Genomic DNA, 24,396 nt, shown 5'->3' on the forward strand with positions numbered 1-24,396 from the left:
GATGTATGTTCCTTTCTCTTTTTTGTTTTCTTTACTAACCATATAGTCAAAGTAGGAATTATAAAGCTCAATCGTTTAATCGCATATTATATACTGTTTGTTATTTCATGGTACTGATTTGTAACAGGGGACACATTGAGCAGCATCCACCCAAACAAGATTTCTTAAGTTTGGCCGGGCTGGGGGCTATCACCCCTATATTAAGCTGCTAGCCGAAGGGAGAGTTACAATTGTGGGGGTTACGTTCGGGATTGATTCCATTAGATGCAGTGTGATTACCCTGAGTGGTGTAGATATTCGTACTCCAGATGAATTGTTAATTTGCCTGTTAAGTACTGTTAAAGTTGCGATTGTGGGCAGAGGTTTGATAAATTGATACTGTTTCAGAACATGCGTTAGGAGAAGGGGAAGAAGCCTTCTGCTTTTATTTTTCGGTTAGAGAAGCCCCTAAATTGCTTGCAGCACAGAGGGGTCATTCAGGTGGCTGAAGTGGATCAGTTAAGAATGGACCAGGTAGCCAATTGCGCCCAGTCCCCTGACATGATTGCTTGGGGTCTCCAAAGGTCTTGTAAGACGCGCCCCCTCCATCTTTTGTTGAGCTGATCAGAGACGTACGGGAAGAAGAGAACACGTTAGAGGCATGGGAGGGCTCCGTCAGCAGGGTACAGTCCTCGGTAGTAGCCCCTGCGTGAAGTGACCACAGATAACCTACCCCGGGGAGCAGTAGAGGAGATTGTGGCAGAGTTGAGAACAGAGATATGTCGGCTGTTATCAGTGGGTGTGATCGCCCGCCATGTGGTGGAGCTGATGGGGGGGAGACGGATCCCCCAAGGGGACGAACAATGCGGAGGGCTGCTGGCAGCCGGTGTCACACGAGAAGGAGAGTGAGCCCCTGGGTACCTAAGCAGGGAGAGTCATTGGGAAAACTTAGAGGAGACCCAGCTGAGGGAACGGCCTGATGTCTCTGGGGGAGCAGGTTCCCAGCAATATGCCAAGGAACCCCCGAAAGTGAAAGGCCCAATTCCAGAAGACTTAGTGGGTCCATACTCCAGTGTGATGCTACAGATAGAGGGTATTTATGCGAAAACCATACTCGACACCGGGTCGCAGGTCACATTGTTGTACCATTCATTTTACAACCGGTATCTGAAGCATTTACCAATGACCCCATTCAGGGCACAGGAGATCTGGGGGCTTGGTGCCCATGATTATCCATATGACGGTTATTTGTCAGTGAAGTTGGAGTTCTTGGCGGCCGATGTGGAAATGTCTGAGGTCCTTGATATATTATTGCGAGTTTGTCCGGACCCTGTTGAGGAGGGCGGCGTTTCAATTCTGGTGGGGACCAACACCCCTCTTGTGAGGAGGCTCACGAGGGCCTGCAAGGAGAAGGCTGGCGAGAGCTTTCTGGGAACATTGTCCATGCACCCGGTGTTTCGAGCTGCTTTTGAGGAAGTGCGTGGCTGTATTAGGCCGGATATTGAATTTAGACAAGGAACTATGTGGTTCACCCAGTCGATGCCATGGTAGTACGGCCCGGGGAAGTAGCGAGAGTGATGGGGACCCCCAAATTTCCAGGAGTGCCCTCTTAGTGGACGCACCGGAAGACCACGAGCGAGAGTCAGGATTTCCTGCTGGAGTAATGGGCGAGGCCCGAATTGCAGAAGCCCTCGGTTGTACAGGCAAGCAGGTTGGTAGTGATTGTCAGGAACACTATGAAGAGGGAAGTCACCTTCAAGCGGGGGATGCACCTGGCGCATTTGTTCCCAGTGACGGTGATGTCTAGTGTCCCTGTGAGACATGCCAGGGAGAAACAATTGGAAAAGGGGGGAAAGTTGACGGCTGAGTCATTCAACTTTGGGGACTCAACGTTGGAAGAGGAGGCTGGTGGAGAAGATGTTGAAGCTGGAAGGGGTCTTTTCCACTGATGCGTCTGATGTGGGTTGTTCCAAGAGCACGTGTCACACTATCCGGGTGACTGAGGATACCCATTTCAGAGAACGGTCGCGACAACTGGCCCCTACAGAGGTGGGGGATGTTTGGCAGCACTTGTGTAAATTGAAGGAAACTGGTATCATCACCGAGTCCCGAAGCCCCTATGCATCCCCATTAGTGAAGGAAAGAGACTGGTGCACTTGTAAGCTTGGAGGACAGATTTGCTGAGTGTTCTGCAGTATTCATCTGTAGTTGGGTGCAGGGGTTGGTGGCCACAGAAATGGTGAAGGACGGTGGGCATGTCCTGGATCATGACAGGAATTTTAATCACAGTTTTGGGTGGTGATCTAGAGAGTAGATTGTGGTTAAGGTGGGTAATCAATGGCGAGGGCATGTTTACAATGGTTATTGGGGGATATAGAACAGGATAGTACTTGGGTGTCCACAAAGTTGGCCTCAAGGGTACAGGTCACTTGTGGAGTTCTTCACTGGACCTGCTTCTGCTCTTACTGGCCTCCATCTAGTTTTGTAAAGGCAATGCCCTCATGTATTCAATACTCTGCATCTGTTCCTGAGGGCTCATGTGATTAAAAAGTCAGTTGACTTTATTAAAATATTGTAATGACCCATCTACCACATGGATGTGGATTGGTTGCCTGCACCTCATCTGGCCCAGAAAGGGTAGGTTTTCAATGGGTTTCAGTTCTGTTGTAGACTGCTTTTAATTCCTCCTCTGAGATGATTATCTCTGGCATTCAGTCCTAGTTGCTAAATGAATCTTCAACTTGACTGTTTGAATAGAAATGTTGCCCTGTTCACACAAACCCTCCATCAGTTGCAGACAATGCCACACAGAAATAGGTCTTTAATTACCACAAATCAGAGTAAAGCCTCACAGAAAGCATATGGAGAACACATTCTGTTCCTAGCAGACCACAGAATCCAAGCAACAGGGCATAAGTCATTGTTGGAACTGACACAATGAGGACTTTAGTAAATTGTTCTTCTTTGCAAAGTGAAGGAACAATCACTCACCTGCAGAGGGATTTTTCTGTAACAAAGGACAGGCATATCTATCATGGCAGTATTTTCTCAATCAATTAGAATTTGACCAGTTTTGCACTGCATGTTTCGAACCCTATTCCAGTGATTCACATGCCTGTTATTAATCCTGTAATGCACTATGCTAACAAATACAACATCATTCTTTTCATTACTAATGTCCTATTGAGGATGATGTAGTTGATGTGGATGTCTTTCCCTGGATACCATCATTACCATCCTAATGACGAGCCTGTTTGGCTCTCCACAGATTTTGCCCAAGCTCCTGAGTGTTTCCAGCACTTCTGTTTTTTTTTATTTCATATTTCCAGCCTTTGAAGTTAGCTGAATTTCAGGAAAAAACCAACTGCTCTCCTTCCGTGAATCCTTACTCCAATCACTGGAAAGAAATCATAGCCCTAGGTAGCAGAAAAGGGAAGTGTTCAACTGGAGTCATCCCCTCTCCTAACCTTATTAGTTTTGGAATTTTGTGTGTGGTCTTAGCAATGAAGTGAAAATATAATGAAGGGCACAAAGAACAGGTCATTAGTTACACTTAATTTCTGCTTTAGTGCTTCATTTGTCTGCAATTATTGGCATCTTTTTATCACAAGGTTCAAATTCTATATCACTGAAAAATTGACCTTCAAGTTCATTGCGTTATTAGTGTTGTCACTTCCAGCTTTCTGTGCCTTCTACATACATAAATTCCAACCTTCTTCTCTACTTCCAGATCTGGGTCTTATCTTGCTGATACTTGGTAACTTCAATTTTAGTGTCAAATTTCCACAGCTGAAAAGTGTGTGTTGTGTTCTCTCTAGCTAAATGAGTAAATGTTGGAAGCAGTCTTCAGACTAGGTCTGACGGATACCGCAAAAACACTAAGATTTTTTGGGAGTGGCCAAATGGAAAACACAGACCTTTACCCAGACTTCAATTTTTACATTTTAATCTAATTTCCTTAGGATAATTAATTTTTTTCCTAATTTCATACAGTACTCTAGTTGGTGTGGAGTTCACAGTTGATCTGGAGCTCTCAGAAAGTGTGGATGGAAACTCACACTGTATTCCCTGTGCCTTGGACATAATTATGTGCTCGGACTGAAAACCAGATTCCATTGGCCATCATCTATGACAGGGCAAACATAAAGAACAAAATAAAATCAAATATTATCCTCTTATATAGCTGAATGGTAAGAGCATTTATAAATTAATGTTTCTGTATTTTGTATTAACTGGTTCTTGGAGACAGTATTAAGAAAAGTAAACACTGAGAAATGTGAGTTAAGGTTTGTCTTGCTCTCCATGAGGAAGCAATGTACAAGCAAATATGTTATTTGATACTTAGAGTCTTCTAACCTTTCCCTGTCCTGGTTAATAACCAAGCAGTTGCACTTCACAAACCAAGATCAAAATGCTTCTTGTTCTTACTCAGTTAGGACCATAATACCATAAGATACAGGAGCAGAAGTAGGTCATTTGGCCCATCGAGTCTACTCTGCCATTCAATCATGGGCTGATCCAATTCTTCCAGTCATCCCCATTCCCCTGCTTTCACACCATACCTCTTGATGCCCTGGCTAATCAAGAACCTATCTATCTCTGCCTTAAATACACCCAAAGACTTGGCCTCCACAGCCGTTCGTGGCAACAAATTCCACAGATTTACCACCCTCTGACTAAAGTAATTTCTCAGCATCTAGGTTCTAAAAGGACATCCTTCAATCCTGAAGTCATGCCCTCTTGTCCTAGAATCCCCTACCATGAGAAATAACTTTGCCATATCTAATCTGTTCAGGCCTTTTAACATTCGGAATGTTTCTGAGATCCCCCTCATTCTCTTGAACTCCAGGGAATACAGCTCAAGAGCTGCCAGACGTTCCTCATATGGTAACCCTTTCATTCCTGGAATCATTCTCATGAATCTTCTCTGAACCCTCTCCAATGTCAGTATATCCTTTCTAAAATAAGGAGCCCAAAACTACACACAATACTCCAAGTGTGGTCTCAACGAGTGCCTTATAGAGCCTCAATATCACATCTAGAAATGAATGCCAACATTGCATTCGCCTTCTTCACACCTGTCTCAACCTGGAGGTTAGCCTGTAAGGTATCTTGCACAAGGACTCCCAAGTCCTTTTGCATCTCTTCATTTTGAATTCTCTCCCCATCTAAATAATAGTCTGCCCGTTTTTTTCTTCCACCAAAGTGCAGGACCATACACTTTCCAACACTGTAGTTCATTTTCCATTTCTTTGCCCATTCCCCTAAACTACCTAAGTCTCTCTGCAGGCTCTCTGTTTCCTCAACACTACCCGCTCCTTTATCTATCTTTGTATCATCGGCAAATTCAGCCACAAATCCATTAATACCATAGTCCAGATCATTGACATACATTGTAAAAAGCTGCGGTCCCAACACTGACCCCTGTGGAAATCCACTGGTAACCGGTGGCTATCAGAATAGGATCCCTTTATTCCCACTCTCTGTTTTCTGCTGACCAGCTAACGTTCCACAGATGCTAGTAACTTCCCTGTAATTCCATGGGCTCTTATCTTGCTGACAGCCTCATGTGCGGCACCTTGTCAAACGCCTTCTGAAAAGACTAGGCTTTCTCTTGTGAAATGTTACCACCTCTGGCATGGAGAGGACATGCATTCTTATTAACATAAGAAATACATTGATTAACTGAGAAGCACTGTACACCATCAAAGGTCAGGAAAGGTGCTCCATTAATTAAGTCAGAATTGTGGTGCCTGTGGCGTTACTATCTTACAATGGTTCCATCTACCCCAAGCAGCACTGTGGTAGATATTATTGGCATTAATAAGAAGCTCATAAAACACTCAGTATTTTCACTTGTGTTACCACACACTGCTTAAAACAAATTAAACTGATGTGTAATAAATTTAACAGATCACAAAGCATGGAAGTAATAGATGATCAAGACAAATGTTGTCACATATTTCATCTCTAATTTCCCTTGTACGTGAATAGATTGATATCATGAGGACACCTTGAAGGAGTGACCCATACAATTTCTCCAGACAATCTTCCTTTAATACAAAGTCAACATATCTACATACACAGTGGTTTTTATAACCAATTATATTTTCAGTTATAAGTAACATTTGTTCAAAAGCAATAATCACTTGGCCCTCATACAAATGACAGTTCCTTTGTTTTTTTATTCAACATCTCATTAATTTGGCTGTCTCATACTGATTAAGTCTGGCAACTTTCACAAGTTATTGAGTAAATTCATCACAGACATTGACAAGGAACACGTCAGAGTAAACCAGGTAGCAGTCTCGAGCCCCAGGCAAGTTTCTGTTTATCCCAACATAACTGAGTTCCAATTGGGGCAAAACAAAGCAGGAAAGCAATCTTGAAAAATGGAGCACATTCTTAAAATGGTATAAAGAAAGCTCTTTTAACATTTGGAATCCAATGATATATAGCCAGTCACAAACATTTCTACAGTGAAAAAATAGACTGTCTTTAAACATAATATGAACAAATAAATGTATTTTAAATGCTTTTTTTGTTTCTTTTAATTTGACAGATTTTTGTTAAAAAAGGAACAAATACACAATTAAAAAAAAGATTATGTTTGTCATATGTTACAAAGCACAAAAGATTTAAGAAAATTACTCACAAAATCAATCTGGTTTTGTTTTCTTTTGCCTTAATTTTCTCATCTGCTGAGGTCATCTAGATTGACTTATCTTTTTTCTCTTTGATGAAGGCGAACCTCTCTATGGTTATGTATTTCTAATTAGCAGGACCAAGACTACGTGGGAAAGATGATCTTTCCGGACACAATCCATTTTTGCATGGGGTTGAGGGAAAGCAGAGATTGGGTTGGTAGTCCTTGTGTACTTCTCAGGAAAGGGCACACACTTCCTAACACTGTCACCCTGTGTCTGGTGTGTACACACACACCTCCCAACACCATCCCACTATGTACTGCTGTCTATTAGGATGGGAAAATGGCAGTTCCAGAAACAACATAGGATTCATTATTAATGACAGACATACAGTATAATCACCAATTTTATGAAAGGGTAAATAAGAAGGCTTACTATTACAAAAACATGGACTATAATAGAAGCTGCTCTACACTGGGGGTTCACAGTCAGGTCAGATTATTGTTGGATATAGCAAATAACCATCCAAATTAAGGATCATATCTCACACCCTTCCACCCTCATTCCTGGCTGAAATTTCTGCTCAAGGACAGATTTTAAAAAGTTCAATGATTTTTTGACATTCATAAAGCTCAGATCTTAGGTGGGGATGCTTGGTCAGAATACAAAACCATATGTTATAAGGTGGGTATCAAGCCTGATAGAAAACCTTTTACAATGAGAAAGAAATGTAAGTGTTGTCTGCATGAAGTTTTAAAGAGAAATCATTCTTGGCTGCACCATTTTTTTCCAAGATAACAATCACTGGGTTAACAACACCTTGTCAATTTGCCTGACATTATTCACATGAAGATACTTGTATTGGAAACTGGCATTTGGTGCTCATCTATCAGTGGGTTCAATTAGTTGGCTCGACATTACAAATTAAAATCTTTAATTGCCTTCTAATGTCACCTGAATGTTCCCCTTTTAGAAGTGAAGGTATTGCAATAATTCTTTCCACACATGAATATACACATAGCTACAAATTATACAAAGACCCTACTCTATTTCATGTAATACCTGTCCAAACCCGTCCTTCCTTTACTTTGATGTCACCAAGACTACGATGAACACCAAACATACTTTCAATATCACAGTGCTTTATGCCTTGGAGTGCGATGTTTAGAAACACAAGGTTGTTAAAGACCTTCTTCTCAAACAATCATTTTGAAGGATACTGATGAGATTGGATGAGTGGCCATGTAGCAAGCCATCCATCGAGCTTGTGGTGTTCAATGTAAGGCTGGGAGCTAGCAAGATAAATTGGTTGGTGGGGAGCAGGAGGCTGTGGTATGACTGGGAATTGAAAAAAGAATACTTGCTTCAAAAGCATTACAAAACATTCAACAGAAATGTATTCAGTATTTTTGTTTTCACGTATTAGATTTAAAAAAATCTAACCAGAAGAGGCTTTAATCCGGCCATTTTCCACACTCTCTCCCAGACAATGACAATTAGAAAGATTATTGCATTTTAGTGCAGGAAGGTGATAAAATAATGCCAGAAATGAGTGATTAGATCTCACTAGTGCCATCCCAACAGTGGAAGGATAGGTCCCAGACTACCAAGGCCAGAATTCCTAATGGAAATACTGAGATGAAAATGGATTAAAACTCTTCACCGGCTCCCGATTCAACCGTTAGAAGAGTGGAACCATGTTTTGCTCTGCCATTACAATCATCATTTTTAAATATCTGATGAAAATTACAATGCCTCCTCCTTAACTTGATTACCAGATAGATGAAAAACTTGGATTATTTTTGTGTTCGGGATACATTGGTGTCTCAGTTTGGAACCTTATGTTTCTAATTTATTCTAAATTATTTTTCTAATTTATTCTTTCCTTTGCTTAGGTATTATTTCCTGTTCTCTTCTCAACAGACCGCAGTGTATACAATCCCTCACTCTAAAGGGAAAGCAAGGATCTTTCTCGGTTCTTTTTTCTCCCAAACAAAATGAGTGCACTATGAAACAACTCCTCCTGTGCTCTCTCATACCATCTCCACTGCAAGTCTCCAAAAAGAGCCCCCTGTCCCTTGTTCTTTTGGCATGTAGGAATCACCAACTGAGGTGATGTCTTTCGACCTGCCTTGGATTTTCAACTAGAACGAAGGGACAACTTACTTCATTTTCATAACCATGCACATCTCTTGAAAGGATGCTCTCGATGTGCAGTTCGCTCATGTTACTCAAATTATAAAAACATGTGGCATAATCATGAAAAGACCTATCAGTTCATAATGGGATCTAATATAAGGAGAAGGCACAGATGAAGAACATGCTTAGATGAAGCATGACCCAGGGACTATTGCAAGAGAGAGAGAAAAAAATGTGATCCTTAAATGACTACACAGTAGACAAAACCAAGCAGAAAGAGCCTCTGCAGTAAATGTGGTTTTGTGAGCAGTCTCCTTTAATGCTTTTTTTTCTCACAGCTTTGATTAATAAAAGGATTTTTTTAAGCAAGCAGAACTCTAATGATGTAACCAAAGACAGGATCCCATCTTTTCATGTTTTCCCTTCATCCACTTTCTGAATGACTTTTTGCTTGTGTGTCCTTGATATTTCATCAGACAGTCCACAGAGTAATTCGAGATCCATTTCACCACAGTTGAACACTTGAGGTAAATAGGACTTGTCCAATAATTAAAATGATCCCCCAATAGACCAGGGTCCTTCTTCTCTTCTGGGTTACAACATTGAGTTCCCTTAGGGTCCATCTGAAATATCTTTCCCCGGCGGTGGTTAGAGTTAAAGTACTTTTCAAGCACGCTATGTAGCTCAGAAGAGGTGCTCCGTGTCCATTGTGGCCTGTTGAGTTTGATGATCAATGGCTTTTTACGTTGCATAATGATCAAAACTCCCAAGGTACTCCAATGCCGCTTGATAGCAGAACCGATATTCATCCTGAAAACAGACATGGGAGCATTACTGAAACATTCACCAGTGTTATTGACCTCGAATAAAATATGAAGAAAAAATATGTTGAGAATAAGAAAAGCAATTCATATAGTGCCTCTGGGCAGTCAAAGTGGGCTTCACAATTGAATCTTTTCATAAGGTTGGAAACATAGTAGGCAATTTCCATACAGCAAAGTCTCATAATGAAATAGCGAACATTTAATCCACTCTAAAAGTATTGATTGAAGGAGAGAAGCTGGCAGAGACTCCAGGGAATATATCCAGCCACAGGAAGTGATACTAATCTATAAGAACCTTGATTAGTACATGCTTAGAGTACTTGGAAAGGAACTGTGACCAGAAAGGTATCTATCCTCTGTCTGAGTGGAATATTTATTGCTTAGATAATAGTTTCCTCCAAAATAGTGGTGCATCTCAGTACAGTGTTGGCTAGTTAATCTCAGAAACCTTGTATTATTTTCAGAATTGCTCTTTAGATTTTCACTTTTGCACAAACTGCAGCTCATCCACATTTGCTGGGAAGCCATTAATTTCTTCAGTAGTTATAATGCCTGGAAGTAGGATTGCATCTCTTGCTTTAACATTTAAACACAATTGTGTTTTGTGCATTATCCAAAACATGGCCCCGCAAAAAAAAAATTGCAAAAAACTACACACAGAGGTGTGCATTAAATAGGGATCCAGAGTACTCCTGACGGGACCTTGTCCAATTTTGTGCCTAATGCATAGTTTATCAGGGCTCACATTACGAGGGTTCATATACTATGCTCATGTTATAGGAGAGAGCTGCATGACAAAGGCCACGTTCAGCATGAGCCAAAGTTATCACAAATTCAGTGGTACTCAAGTGCTAACTGGTCAAGTGACGCTGAGTAGGTTCACACACTTGGCCCACAGCACCACTGTGGACAGTGCATGTTAGGTTGGAATGTGGGAAGGGGCCATGGTGAAAGAGGTTCAGAGGAATAACAACTTGCTAGAGTTGAGAGGGGTAGGCTGAATCGGTTCAGGGACTGCCACAGTTTGCATCCTAGGTGAGTGGGAAGCTTGTTGGAGATGTTTGAATGGAGTGCAGGTCTGTACCCAAATTAAAGAGGATTTACCCAAGTCAGCCTCTTCAGAATGAGCCGACTAGTGAGTTCCCCTAATCTCAGTTTCAAATTGCACCACTGACAAAACTGTGGCTTAAAGTGGATTGTTCTCTGAGTGCCTGGAATTTTACTGAGTGATTCACCCATTGCTCAGGAAACAATGCGATGATGGGTGTCAGATCCAGGGTCAGATTCAGATTATTTTTACAACTATTTACACCAGGCTGCAGTAAAATTCCTTGTTCACATGAAGCTCATAGAGTAAAGAGTGTACATGGTAATAACAAATCAGGAGATGAATATAATCTCGTCCCATTCAGGAAAAGATATGACATTCCCTCCTGTAGCACTTGGAGCAAAGGGTGGAATCTGCATCTATTACAACTATGCAGTGAGGGGCAATTTTCTCTCCAGTACTGGGTAAAGTGCTGAGGTGTATCTCTGGCTGTCCTTACCTCTGTCTGTACCATGGCTGGTCGCTGTGTTCGGAGCATCTTGACAGTCTGGAAAATGTCCACCACCCCTTCGTACCTCATTCTTTCCAAGACAATGCTGAGTGTGATAAAGACCCCAGTCCGGCCAACTCCAGCACTAGTAACAGAAAAGGGTTCACATTAAAGTACCCAAATCTGAGATCAGCTGATCTTCCTCAACTGACATCCAACCCCACCTCCTGCAGATATGGACAGGGAACAATTTGCTTTCAAATTTCTCACTACAACTTTTACATTCCTGTCATTAACACAAAAGACTGAATAGTTCACAGTCGTCAATACCAGAGTCCAATCACCAATATCCAGTCACCCAGCTCTATAGCCTGAACGCAGAGACCCAAAGTCTCATCACTATACTCCAGACGCCACAGTCCCAACATCACCCAACTCCAGGTTCCACATCAGGGTTTCTTGAAACCATACTCAGACCCAGAGATTAAACACCAGATTTTTGAATCTGTTCATCAATATTTTAGAATCCAGTTAGAGGACTTCTGAATCTAATCACTAAGCTCCAAGTGTCCAATCACAAAGCTCCAATTAGCAAGCCAACAACACCGACCACTAACCACTGAGCTCTAAAATCACCAAGCACCACTGTTCAATCATTAAATAATAGTGTCAAATGAGAAAACTCCAGAACTCAAATGCTAAGATATATTGGCCAACTCCTGTATCAAGTCAGGAAAGACCAGAAGCTATTCACCAAAATCCATATTTAACCGCTAGCCTTCAGTTTACAATCAGCAGGTCCAGAATCTAATCATCAAATTCCAAAACCTGTCACTAATATCCAGAATTCAATCATAAAACTGAAAAATCCAATCCATGCTCCATATGCTGTCCTCATGTTGCAGAATCCAATCACAAAGCTCCATTGACAACACAAAGCTTTAGAATGATATAAGACATCTCTAGAAGCTGCTCTCCAAATTCCAGACACAACAAATCAAATCATTCATCACCTCCAGAAACCAAACTTCCTGTCCAACCATATTTGGGTCCAATCATAAACCTTGTAGCAAACACAAGACCACTACAGGCCAGGGGTCATTCAGTGGGCTACCTTGTCCAAACCCTCAATTTCAGGGGCAAATTATAAAGATCTCGAATCCAATCCATTGGGTTTCATTGTTTGTGCCCATGAATTTGGCAAAAGATTTCACCATCTTGCATGTTTGATCTGCAGATCAGGGACCAGTGTTAGAAGGATTGCTTCTTCAGTTTGGTGACTTAACTGAAAATCAATCATCAGGCAGCACAGTCCAAACACTAGACTCCAGAAGCCAATCACCAGATTCCCACCTCTACTTAATGAACTGCAGTCTAGTCACAAAACTCTGAATTCCCATCATCATGGCAGTGAGACTAATCACCAAACCCAATGCCCATTAATCAAGTTTCAGATTCTAATCAGCAAGCTCCTGTATCTAATGCATCCTATCTCCAGCTTGTAAAGTTGAATTACCATGCTCTAGAGTTCAATCACTGAGTCACCGAGTCCAATTATTGTATTTCAATTGCTTGCCAACTGTCAAATCTCCCTGCACTTCAAATGACTTTCTAGAATCATTTACATGTACCTAAGAAGCAGCTGCAATTATTATGTGAGCTGTCTTAACACTTACCGAACTACTTCCTTTACCTGAAGCCAATGAAAAGCTTGCTTCTTCTTTCACCACCTTGAACTCACCTGCAGTGAACTGAGATGGGACCATCTTGGCCAAACTGTTCCTTAGTTTTATGCACTTGCCCAATAAAGTCAATGAAACCCTCGCCGGATTTTGGCACTCCTTGCTCTGGCCAGTCTGTAAACTGGAACTGCCGGACAGTCCGCGACTGGCCATCCTGTGACAGAAAGGGGATTGAGTTAGGCTGTGATCGGCAACACTGAGTATATCGTCAATTTAGGTCCTAATTACTAGTCTATGAACCAAATAGCCTTCCTAACAATATAGCAATCAATGATAAGACCATTTCATTTAGCCCCTTCCAACACATCATGATTTTTAAAAATAAAATTACCATTGTACAGTATTAATATTCTATTGACAGGTCTGGTCTTTTTGGGCTTAGATATATATGAGTTCAAAATACAGCTTTTAGAAGTAAAGATCCCTCAAAAGCTGAGCTGAAATAATTTCCAACAATGTCTCCAGAACAAAACTACCTCCGAATGGTCACTGGATTGGAAATATATAGAAATTGGTTTAGTGTGTTAGCTGAGAAACCATTAGGCACACCACTTGGTAATGCACCAAGTAGTCAGTCAGGATTCTGAGTGTCTAGTCCACTATGAAGTTTTAATCCATGACCTTCCAACTCAAAGACAAGAGTATTACTGCTAGTCCAGGAAAAATGCCATTCACTCAGATCGTATCTTTCTGACCTTCCCCGTACCTTTTAATATATTTCCACTTCAAGTATAAGGTAAATCCATCTTTAATGTCGTGATTCATTCATTCTGCTTCACCAGCTACTTGTGCTGAAGCATTCTGGCCTAGAGAATGGAATTTACACACTTTTGGTGCACAGATGTGTGCTGCATTTAGTGTTGGTGCACACTTGGGGAAATATCCTTTAAAACACACAGATTCAGACATTGCACTGGGACCTTGATGGTTCCTGGAGGTAGGCAGAGTTCATTACTGCTGTGATGTTTGCCGGGAATGTGGATAAATTTGAATTCCTGGTGACAATCAGAAACAAGAGTGCCATGTAGGTGAAAGAAAACTCAGTGGACTAGAGGGGTAACACAGGCAGCCTCCAATATGAATGGCTGTTCCCTGATAAAATCCGTTGTCCTGATTGTCACGAGAGGCTCAACCCCACTGGATTGATAAGTCTGAGAAACATCATCCCATCTTTCACACAGGTGCGTGAGAGAAACGACTGAAACCATTGAGAGAGCACATAGAGACGGTTCTGCATCTGCGCTGAGTCTGGCAGTTGTGCATTCAACATCATTGTTTGCTGGAGACCCTTCAGTTTATGTCTCTTTGTTAAGCTGCTAAGAGATTTGCTCTGTGCTTTTAATGACTGATAAATGTAGGTCAAAGATTGCCCCTTTTATGCATCATGTTAGTTTTGTAATTCAGAAATGTTCTCCATGCTCAAGACATCCCACCCTGCAAAAACTCATTTCAGGCATGTAGCACCACCACCCCTGCCCCCCACAACCCCATATCCCCCCCATCCGGTCGACCTGCAAGGGTGTATGTATACAGGACATTTGATTATGAAAGAACACAACAATATATTTGATCACATATTGAAACTATTTACACACATACACACACACACACACACACACACACACACACACATATATATATACATATATTCCTTGTTGAGTATTTTGTTGGCAGTCTCAATGCTAATAGCTAAATGCTAATGCAAATAGCTTTTCTATTTCTTTTGCAAACTTTCCTTGTACTGTGATGTGGCTTGCTTGGCAGATTTGAGCATTTTGCCGGAAGTCTCAACCTCATAGCAGTCTGTGTCAATGAATTTGTTAATTTTGCAAGACATCAGATTCACAAGTGTTTTGTGAGACGGCTGACTTCTGAATTCTGTCTTAATGTGATGCACCATGCTGAATGCCCTTTCTACATATTATATTATATTATCATGGAGTCGTTTTTTTATTCTATTACAACTTTAAGCAAGTCTACAGGGAGTTTGGCCTCATCACGTAGGACATCAATAGAGTAGCTCCTTAGCAGCTAGCCAGCTAGTTTAAATAACGTTAACTATGCTAATAACCGTAATGATACCTGTTAAACTCACCTCAACATGTCTTTTACAATCATTTAACCCACCATGGGCAATAGAAAAGTCACTGTTGCAAACAGTGCAGCGAGTAACACTGTCATTATTTTTGATTCCTATTAGGCAGGGGTACACTTTAGTGTAGTCTGGGGTGAAGTACGTTTTATATTTTCTTTTTTAGGAACACTCTGCCATGGTGCTGCAGGACACTAAACTGAACTGATGGACAATGAAAGAGAGAGAGGTCGACTGTAAAGCCCACCCACAGAGAAACCGGATAGGTCTACTTAGCACAAAGAGAGACTAATCAGGATACTCTCTCTGTCACTCTCTCACTATGTCTGTCACTCGCTCTCTCTGTCTCTCTGTCTCGCTCTCTCTTTCTCTCTCTCCCTCTCGCTCACTCACTCTCAAAAAAATCGATTGTCAGAATATTGTATATAATTTGCGGGCGTCAGGGAACTGCTACCAATATGCGGGAGACTCCTGGAACTTCCGGGAGAGGTGGGATGTCTGAAGATGACATCAACAGGTGCATGACTGGTGCAAGGTGAATATCTGTTGAGTTGCACACAGAAGGGCTTGAGCTGATTTCTGAATGTACACAAGTTCATCCAGGAGTCGTTGTCAGTACAATCTATTTATGGTAAACCAACTTATGCGAGAAGTAACGCTAAGGTACGTAAAAATCAAAATGCTGGAGGAACTCATTGGGTCTCTGTCCAAAATGTTGAGAGTCCACTTCCCTCCATAGATGCTGCCCAACCCACTGAGTTTCTCCAGCTTCTTGTTTGTTGCTCCGGCTTCCAGCATCTGCAGTCGCTTATGTCTCAACTTCTTATCTATGCCTGTCACATTCTCCTGACATTCCCTTCTTGAATTCCACAATCAGTTCCTCCGTCTTGCTGATGTTAAGTGCAATGTTGTTGTGGAACCACTCAACCAGCTGATCTGCCTCCTTATTGCCATCGGAGATTTTTCCATTAACAGTTGTGTCCTCTGCAAATTTACAGTTGCATTTGAGCTGTGCTTAACCTCACAATCATGGATGTAGAGAGAGTAGAGCAGTGGGCTAAGCACACATCCTTAAGGTTTGCCTGTGTTCATTGTCAGCAAGGAAGCATGTTATTAATGACCTGCCCTGACTGTGGTCTCTAGATATGGAAGCCAAGAATCCAGTTGTGGAAGGAGGTACAGAAGCCCAGATTATGGAGTTCAGCAATTAATACTGAGGGGATGACAGTGCTGAATGCAGAGACAGAATTGCTAAACAGCAGCCTGACATATGTTCTGCTGTTATCTAGGTTCTCCAAAGTAAGGTGGAAAGCCAGTGAGATTGCTTCCACCGTAGACCCATTGCACTTTCGGAATTCTGTACCTAACTAGTGAAAGGGAAAGGATTTGATTCACTAGAATTCCGTACCATGCCTATGAGAGGGAAAACGTATAAAAATCCTACCTTTAGATGGATGTTTATTTGGAATGGATTGACTCATGTTTAATTTCCATATAGTTGTGATCTGACTATGAGGGATCTCCTCTGCAGTGAAGATTGTGATGCCTCCAGTTTGAGGGAACATTGCTCAGGTTTAGCTTATTAGGCCACAGCTGAAACCTCTAGCATTGGCAATCTACTTCTGATTGTGTTTATAATTTCCCCTCAAGTAAATTACAGCCTTATCTCTAAATTAGGTTCAAGACCTCCACTAGTACCTTGAGCACATATCCTAGGCTGACATTTCCCTATGGTACTGGGAGTAATGGGATCCTTCAGGTGAGATATTCCCTATCTGTCACTTAAGTGGATAACTAAATACTTCCCTGCACCACTTGAAGAAGAGAAGCATGATCAAAATACTTAATCATGACATGTATTTCATTAATCTTTCGGGACTTTTTCTCTGCAATCTGTTCTATGTTATATCACCAACAACGCTTAGAGGCTCTTCGCTGTTGCACAGTGCTTCAGAATATCTTGAAGTCATTGAAGTCATCCAACATGTGCAGGCCCTTATTTTTTGATCTTCCTTCAAAATTGAACATTAAGTTTATAGTCAGAAGCTGAGAAACTGCATCACAAAGCTGCTGTTTTTTAGGTGATACATGATCCAGTTTCAATCTTACCCAGTGCAAAGTGCGCTGAAAATAATTACTGGGTGAAATCACATCTGAGCAAAAGCTAAACCTGGCACATTCATCCACCTGTGCATGTCAGAATGTTTCCCACTGTCAGATATGTACCTGAGAAACATGATTGTTGATTAACTCAGGTTTCAGCCCATGCTGACATGAACTGGAGCAGAAGCTCCACATTGCAAACTAGGAGCACATTGTGCTAGATTGTTACATTTTGTGCTATTTAAAGCAACATTCTGCTGACTACAGGAGACCGGAACAGGCAGGTCAGAATTGGCTGCAGACTGCTCAACGTCCTTCTAAAGTCCACAGAATATGCTGAAAGTAATGGTCATTGTTTTCTCTAGTACTGTATCTACCTACTAAGATACAGCACTCCATCACTGGAGGCATTGCTCTGGCCATGTCTTGTCATTCAGATTACGCTAGAGACCTTGGGGCAGATGTCAAAGTCATGGGCATCAACCAACAGTCTGCACCCACAGAGTCTTCACATCAGCCAATAGGTTATATAACATCTGTGGGCAGAAATGTTGACATTTTGGGTCAAAACTCAATCCCGTTGCAGAGTTTCAACCCGAAACATTGACAAATTCCTTTCAATGCCTCTCAACTCTCTGAGTTCTTAGAGCAGATTATTTGTTGCTCCAGATTCCAGCACCTGCCTTCTATTGTGTCTTCAGCCAACAGGTTATGCTTAGAGACTTTTCACAGATAACATTTCCTACTCAGAAAATTTCATGAAAAATGTGTCTGCAGGCCCAGTCATTCCAAAACTGAGATATGTGATCTTTTTTATTGGAAAATGCTTAACTAAGCTCATGTGTGCCTGCTGTCTCCTCGGGACTCATGGTCACCTTCCCTTTCAGCACCTCACTCTAGGACTGTTCTGAGTGGTTTCAGAAGACCCCTGGCATATTTCTGTATTGGCTGCTTGCCAGTGCATCTCAAAGGGATTCATAAAATTATTTCAATTACTTTAATTTTAGCGAAGGTAGCACCTCTCCTGTGACCGTAAGGGCTGCACTCAACAATCTGGACGTGTTCATGAACAGAGATGGTCTCAATTCCCTCAATGTTAATTACCAACTAGTTAACCCTATTTCTGTTGCTGCAGGTTGAAAAAAGAATGCTGCCTGTTAGTTGACAAAGAAAACGGATGGTTTTTAAGGTCCTGAACAAACATCAGTTCAATACAGTGCTTCTAACAGTATGATTGTTGTCTGGTGTTGACTATGTTCTACAGTCCTGAACTGGGTTCAAAACCACACTTACATTCAATCTTGCAGATAACAGAGCTCCCAAAAAGTGAGCTAACATAAATGAAAACTAGACAGGATGGAAACTAATAATCCAGATAATGTTCATCCTATCTTTAAAAATTAAATAATTGGAACAAGTAACATTTATGATATTTTTAAATTTAGTTGTCTGAATAAACACTCAAATGAGGACTAACAGCTTACTTCATTTGATCTGAATTAGTTTTGATGTTAGTAGCTACCCATTTAAAATAAATGTTTTGACACTCAAATCAGTGAGGTGAAAGCTTTGTTTCAATGGATACCTCCATAAGACATCACCCCTAAGTGGCAGAGTCCAGGATCAAGCGGCAAAGCCTCAGAATAGAAGGACATCCCTTTAGAACAGAGATGAGGAGGTACTTCTTTAGCTAGAGGGTGGTGAATCTGTGGAATTCATTGCTGCATATAGCTGTGGCCAAGTCAGTGGGTATATTTAAAGCAGAGATCCTGATTAGTAAGGAGGTCAAAGGTTATAGGCCGAAGGCAGGCAAATAGGGTCAAGAGGGAAAATAAATTAGCCAGCATTGAATGGCAGAGTAGGCTTGATGGGCTGAAATGGCCTAATTCTGTCCCTCTGTGTTATGACCTTCTGGTCTTTGATAAACAACTATATAAAACCCAGCTATGTCCTGGGCCATCCACTAACTTTTGTTAAAAAAAAACAATGTAGGTCTATGCCTAGTGAAACCCATCTAACCCCAAAACCTTATACATTTATTATGTCAAGACCCAGCTTATTTCAGATCTCAGGCTAGCAACACTAAAATACCTTCAATGCATCAAGTTTTTGGTTAAAAACCTACATTAAGTTATTATCTAATTTCACACTTCTGAAGACCAGTCTTTAAGTATTAAATTAACTACCTTAGTGAATAGTTCCGTGCTTAAGGCATCTCTTTGAGATTGATTAGTTTATAATTTTGGCTCACACGAACGTCAATGAGATAGGACAAATATGAGGGACAGACATCAAATGTAGTTACTTTTAAGTATTGACTGAGCTGTTGTCTTTTTTAAATCCATGCTATATTGATGGAAGATAAATTGCTTCTACATATGCAGTTGCAAGTCACAGAGAAACTGTAAAGATTACACTACACAATAAATTACTTTTGATACAGCAGCTCTTTTTGTCGGCAATCATAGTTACCATTTTGCACACACAGGTAGCGATGGGGGAAAAAAACACAAAAAAAGGAGGTAATGAAGGAGAAATTTTCTCTCTGCATTCAGTCCCTGTGAACTCTGTAAATTAGTGCAAAAGTCAATGAATTATTAATGAAATCATGAGTTTTGGGACCACTGATTTGCAATTTCACTTGAGAGGCCAGTAATGGAAGGTATAATCTTGCTCAGGTCAGACAGTTGGCTAATGACAATGCATTGAAGATCATCTTTGCCTGTTTTTTTTTGCATCTGCCTGTTTTGTAAGATTTTGTTTTTGGTTTGGTAGACATGGCTGAACTGATAAGCCAACCAACTAATGATCAGGAATCATTGAGATAATACATTTGCTGATCAGAAATGTGATGTACCGAAAATGCTTTATACACAATATCTTTGTTGATGGTTTTCCAGTAATCGTGGTAAATATCAACATGAAACTAGATCTTTTAGAAGAAGTTACCTGATTATTTACTTCACAATGCAAACATGGTAAGGGAGCTTCTTAAATGATACATAGTGCATTTATTGACATCATACTGTAGTGCTGCTCTCAGTTCTTATACATCCGATGACATGAGCAAGGACAAAGCCTAGTCACAAGAAGCTTTGTGATGTGAGGAAGAGATAATTGTCAGCGTATACAATAAGAAGAGATCACACACTGCTGTTTCCAAGAACTTAAAATTACAGAAAGCTTTACCTCTGTCAATTTTCCTTCCTCTTCCTACAATCTCCAGATGCAGAAACCCAAAATTTGACGCTATCAAATTTCTAGACACAGAGAGGAGGTTGGCACGGAAGCTGGTGAACTGTCACTCCAGTGAGGTATATTCAGTGAAAGTGAATGGATGTATTGGCGGAAGGTTGAGATATCTGGGTAAATATTGCGCAGAATTCAGTATAAATACCAGGGAACACTCGTGCTGTCCGTCATCTACCGTTATGCCTCTTGTTCAGGCATAAAACCTATTGCCCATCACTACGGCTTTAAACAATGTTTTTCCTGCATTCTTTGACACAACTGGAAAGAAAACACTTCCTGTTTAAAGTTCTTCGGTGACTGCGACGCCAGCCTTGAACTCCAGGCCGGGTCTTCAAGTGCTGCTGTTGTGACTCCCATCTCCCCTTCCCCCACCACCACTCCGCAGCCCCGTCTTCCTCAGATCCCACCGTCAGCTCCTGGGCCCTCAGAGGCTCCATCTTCCTCTCACCCCAACCCTCCCCTCTCCATTGACACCCCCAGCCTCCCCCCTCCCCCCTCTGATCCCAGCTCTCATCCGTGCCGGGTCTTTACCATCCCCTCCGACCTTCAACTGTCGGAGGCAGAACGCTCTGTTCTCAGTAAGGGCCTCACCTTTGTCCCCCTTCGCCCACACCTCAGCGAGTTCCGTGTTCGCCACGATGCGGAACTTTTCTTCCGCCGTCTCCGTCTCCGAGCCTACTTCTTCGGCAAGGACTCTTCCACCCCCACCGATGACCCCTTCTCCCGTCTTCAACCCTCCTCTTCTTCATGGACACCCCGCTCTGGTCTTCTGCCTGCTCTGGATCTCTTTATCGCTAATTGCCGACGGGACATCAACCATCTCGACTTCACCGCACCTTGTCCCCATTCCAACCTCACTCCTTCCGAACGCTCTGCTCTCCACTCCCTCCGCACTAATCCTAACCTTATTATTAAACCCGCTGATAAGGGGGGTGCTGTTGTAGTCTGGCGTACTGACCTCTACCTTACTGAGGCACAGCGACAACTCGCGGATACCTCCTCTTATTTACCCCTCGATCGTGACCCCATTAAGGAGCACCAGGCCATTGTCTCCCACACCATCACCGACTTTATCCGCTCAGGGGATCTCCCATCCACTGCTACCAACCTTATAGTTCCCACACCCCGCACTTCCCGTTTCTACCTCCTACCCAAGATCCACAAACCTGCCTGTCCTGGCCGACCTATTGTCTCAGCTTGCTCCTGCCCCACTGAACTCATTTCTGCATACCTCGACACTGTTTTATCACCCCTTGTTCAATCCCTTCCGACCTATGTTCGTGACACTTCTCATGCTCTTAAACTTTTTGATGATTTTAAGTTCCCTGGCCCCCACCGCTTTATTTTCACCATGGATGTCCAGTCCTTATATACTTCCATCCCCCATCAGGAAGGTCTCAAAGCTCTACGCTTCTTTTTGGATTCCAGACCTAATCAGTTCCCCTCTACCACCACTCTGCTCCGTCTAGCGGAATTAGTCCTTACTCTTAATAATTTCTCCTTTGGCTCCTCCCACTTCCTCCAAACTAAAGGTGTAGCTATGGGCACCCGTATGGGTCCTAGCTATGCCTGCCTTTTTGTTGGGTTTGTGGAACAATCTATGTTCCGTGCCTATTCTGGTATCTGTCCCCCACTTTTCCTTCGCTACATTGACGACTGCATTGGCGCTGCTTCCTGCACGCATGCAGAACTCGTTGACTTTATAAACTTTGCCTCCAACTTTCACCCTGCCCTCAAGTTTACCTGGTCCATTTCTGACACCTCCCTCCCCTTTCTAGATCTTTCTGTCTCTGTCTCTGGAGACAGCTTATCCACTGATGTCTACTATAAGCCTACTGACTCTCACAGCTATCTGGACTATTCCTCTGCTCACCCTGTCTCTTGCAAAAACGCCATCCCCTTCTCACAATTCCTCCGTCTCCGCCGCATCTGCTCTCAGGATGAGGCTTTTCATTCTAGGACGAGGGAGATGTCTTCATTTTTTAAAGAAAGGGGCTTCCCTTCCTCCACTATCAACTCTGCTCTTAAACGCATCTCCCCCATTTCACGTACATCTGCTCTCACTCCATCCTTCCCGCCACCCCACTAGGAATAGGGTTCCCCTGGTCCTCACCTACCACCCCACTATCCTCCGGGTCCAACATATTATTCTCCGTAACTTCCGCCACCTCCAACGGGATCCCACCACTAAGCACATCTTTCCCTCCCCGCCTCTCTCTGCATTCCGCAGGGATCGCTCCCTACACAACTCCCTTGTCCATTCGTCACCCCCATCCCTCCCCACTGATCTCCCTCCTGGCACTTATCCGTGTAAACGGAACAAGTGCTATACATGCCCTTACACTTCCTCCCTTACCACCATTCAGGGCCCCAAACAGTCCTTCCAGGTGAGGCAACACTTCACCCCTGTGAGTCGACTGGGGTGATATACTGCGTCCGGTGCTCCCGATGTGGCCTTTTATATATTGGCGAGACCCGACGCAGACTGGGAGACCGCTTTGCTGAACATCTACGCTCTGTCCGCCAGAGAAAGCAGGATCTCCCAGTGGCCACACATTTTAATTCCACATCCCATTCCCATTCTGACATGTCTATCCACAGCCTCCTCTACTGTAAAGATGAAGCCACACTCAGGTTGGAGGAACATAACCTTATATTCCGTCTGGGTAGCCTCCAACCTGATGGCATGAACATCGACTTCTCTAACTTCCGCTAATGCCCCACCTCCCCCTCGTACCCCATCTGTTACTCATTTTTATGCACATATTCTTTCTCTCACTCTCCTTTTTCTCCCTCTGTCCCTCTGAATATACCTCTTGCCCATCCTCTGGGTCCCCCCCCCGCCTTGTCTTTCTTCCCGGACCTCCTGTCCCATGATCCTCTCGTATCCCCTTTTGCCTATCACCTGTCCAGCTCTTGGCTCTATCCCTCCCCCTCCAGTCTTCTCCTATCATTTTGGATCTCCCCCTCCCCCTCCAACTTTCAAATCCCTTACTCACTCTTCCTTCAGTTAGTCCTGACGAAGAGTCTTGGCCTGAAATGTCAACTGCACCTCTTCCTACAGATGCTGCTTGGCCTGCTGCGTTCACCAGCAACTTTGATGTGTGTTGCCTGTTTAAAGTACCAATTCTAATCGAATGATAAAAATTTCTCAAACTATTTTCTCTGTTTACTGAGTATTTCACTATACTTACGGCACAGAACCGGAATATTTGAATAGAACTGTGCAGGTATATATGCTCCAAATGACCCTCATCCCACCTTCATTAAAACTTCCCCCTTTCCCCCTTACGAATCTACCTTCCTTTCTTCTCCGTGCATTGTCACATTGTCACGGTGGAGAAGCTTGTGTGGTCCTGTGATCCTGAGAGCAGTGCTGTCTGGAGCTATGCTGCTGGTAGGGTCACCCATGGCGATAAGGTCGAGGGTGAGATCCCTGACAAAGAACAATCCAATCAAGGCCTCAACGGTGGAACAGGCGGACGAAGTTACTTCGAACTCAATGGCTGTGAAGGCGGATGAAGGCTGCAACAAATCCATCAGCTCCAATCGTCGCGGTTTCCATTCCATTGGAATCAGTTGGTTGATTTGTGCAGTATCATGTGCTTCTTGGAGTGCAACATCAAGTACACGTTAAACAAATACACGCACAGGCACCTTCGCTCTGTGGGCCATTGCTTCAGAATGAACACCATCATCCTCGACCTCGAGGGATAGCCACAACAACTACCTTCCTTTGAAACTCTATTTCCAGATTCCAACCACCCCTGAATCTTTACTTAATAACATTTATTGTAAACTTATATTCTTTTAGCACAGGCTATGAGCTTGAAGCCTCTGCAACAGTTGCTACCACTATCAGTGTTCCTCTGGATAAGTCTGCAGCCATGTTCTCTGAATTCTGTCACCAAACTGAACATGTTCATTTCTGAGCCTCGGGGTCTTCTTAATCTTTCTCTTTTAGTGCAGTCCATACTCTTTAAGAATCAAATTTCAATCTCATTAATCACCGCCTCTATGCTAATGTTGTCCTTGAACTGTTGGCTGTTCCTTGGTGATGCCTTCCACTTCAAGAGTTCA

General features: G+C 42.6%; 1 protein-coding gene across 12 annotated transcripts in view; it reads right to left on the reverse strand.

Annotated features, from left to right (window-relative positions):
• Nucleotides 1-6,009: 6,009 nt before the first annotated feature.
• LOC134337298 (receptor-type tyrosine-protein phosphatase S-like) overlaps nt 6,010-24,396 on the reverse strand; it is a 513,177-nt gene continuing 494,790 nt past the window's right edge. For all 12 annotated transcript variants that reach the window (XM_063032185.1, XM_063032183.1, XM_063032184.1 and 9 more), the window contains 3 exons: nt 12,869-13,023; nt 11,137-11,272; nt 6,010-9,575 (listed from right to left, as the gene is read on the reverse strand). In XM_063032185.1, the coding sequence (XP_062888255.1) occupies nt 9,507-9,575; nt 11,137-11,272; nt 12,869-13,023 (360 nt within the window). In that variant the 3' untranslated portion in view covers nt 6,010-9,506. The remainder of the gene's footprint in view (nt 9,576-11,136; nt 11,273-12,868; nt 13,024-24,396) is intronic.

The sequence above is a fragment of the Mobula hypostoma genome, chromosome 24 (genome assembly GCF_963921235.1).
Source record: "Mobula hypostoma chromosome 24, sMobHyp1.1, whole genome shotgun sequence".
In the NCBI taxonomy this organism is placed as follows: Eukaryota; Metazoa; Chordata; class Chondrichthyes; order Myliobatiformes; family Myliobatidae; genus Mobula; species Mobula hypostoma.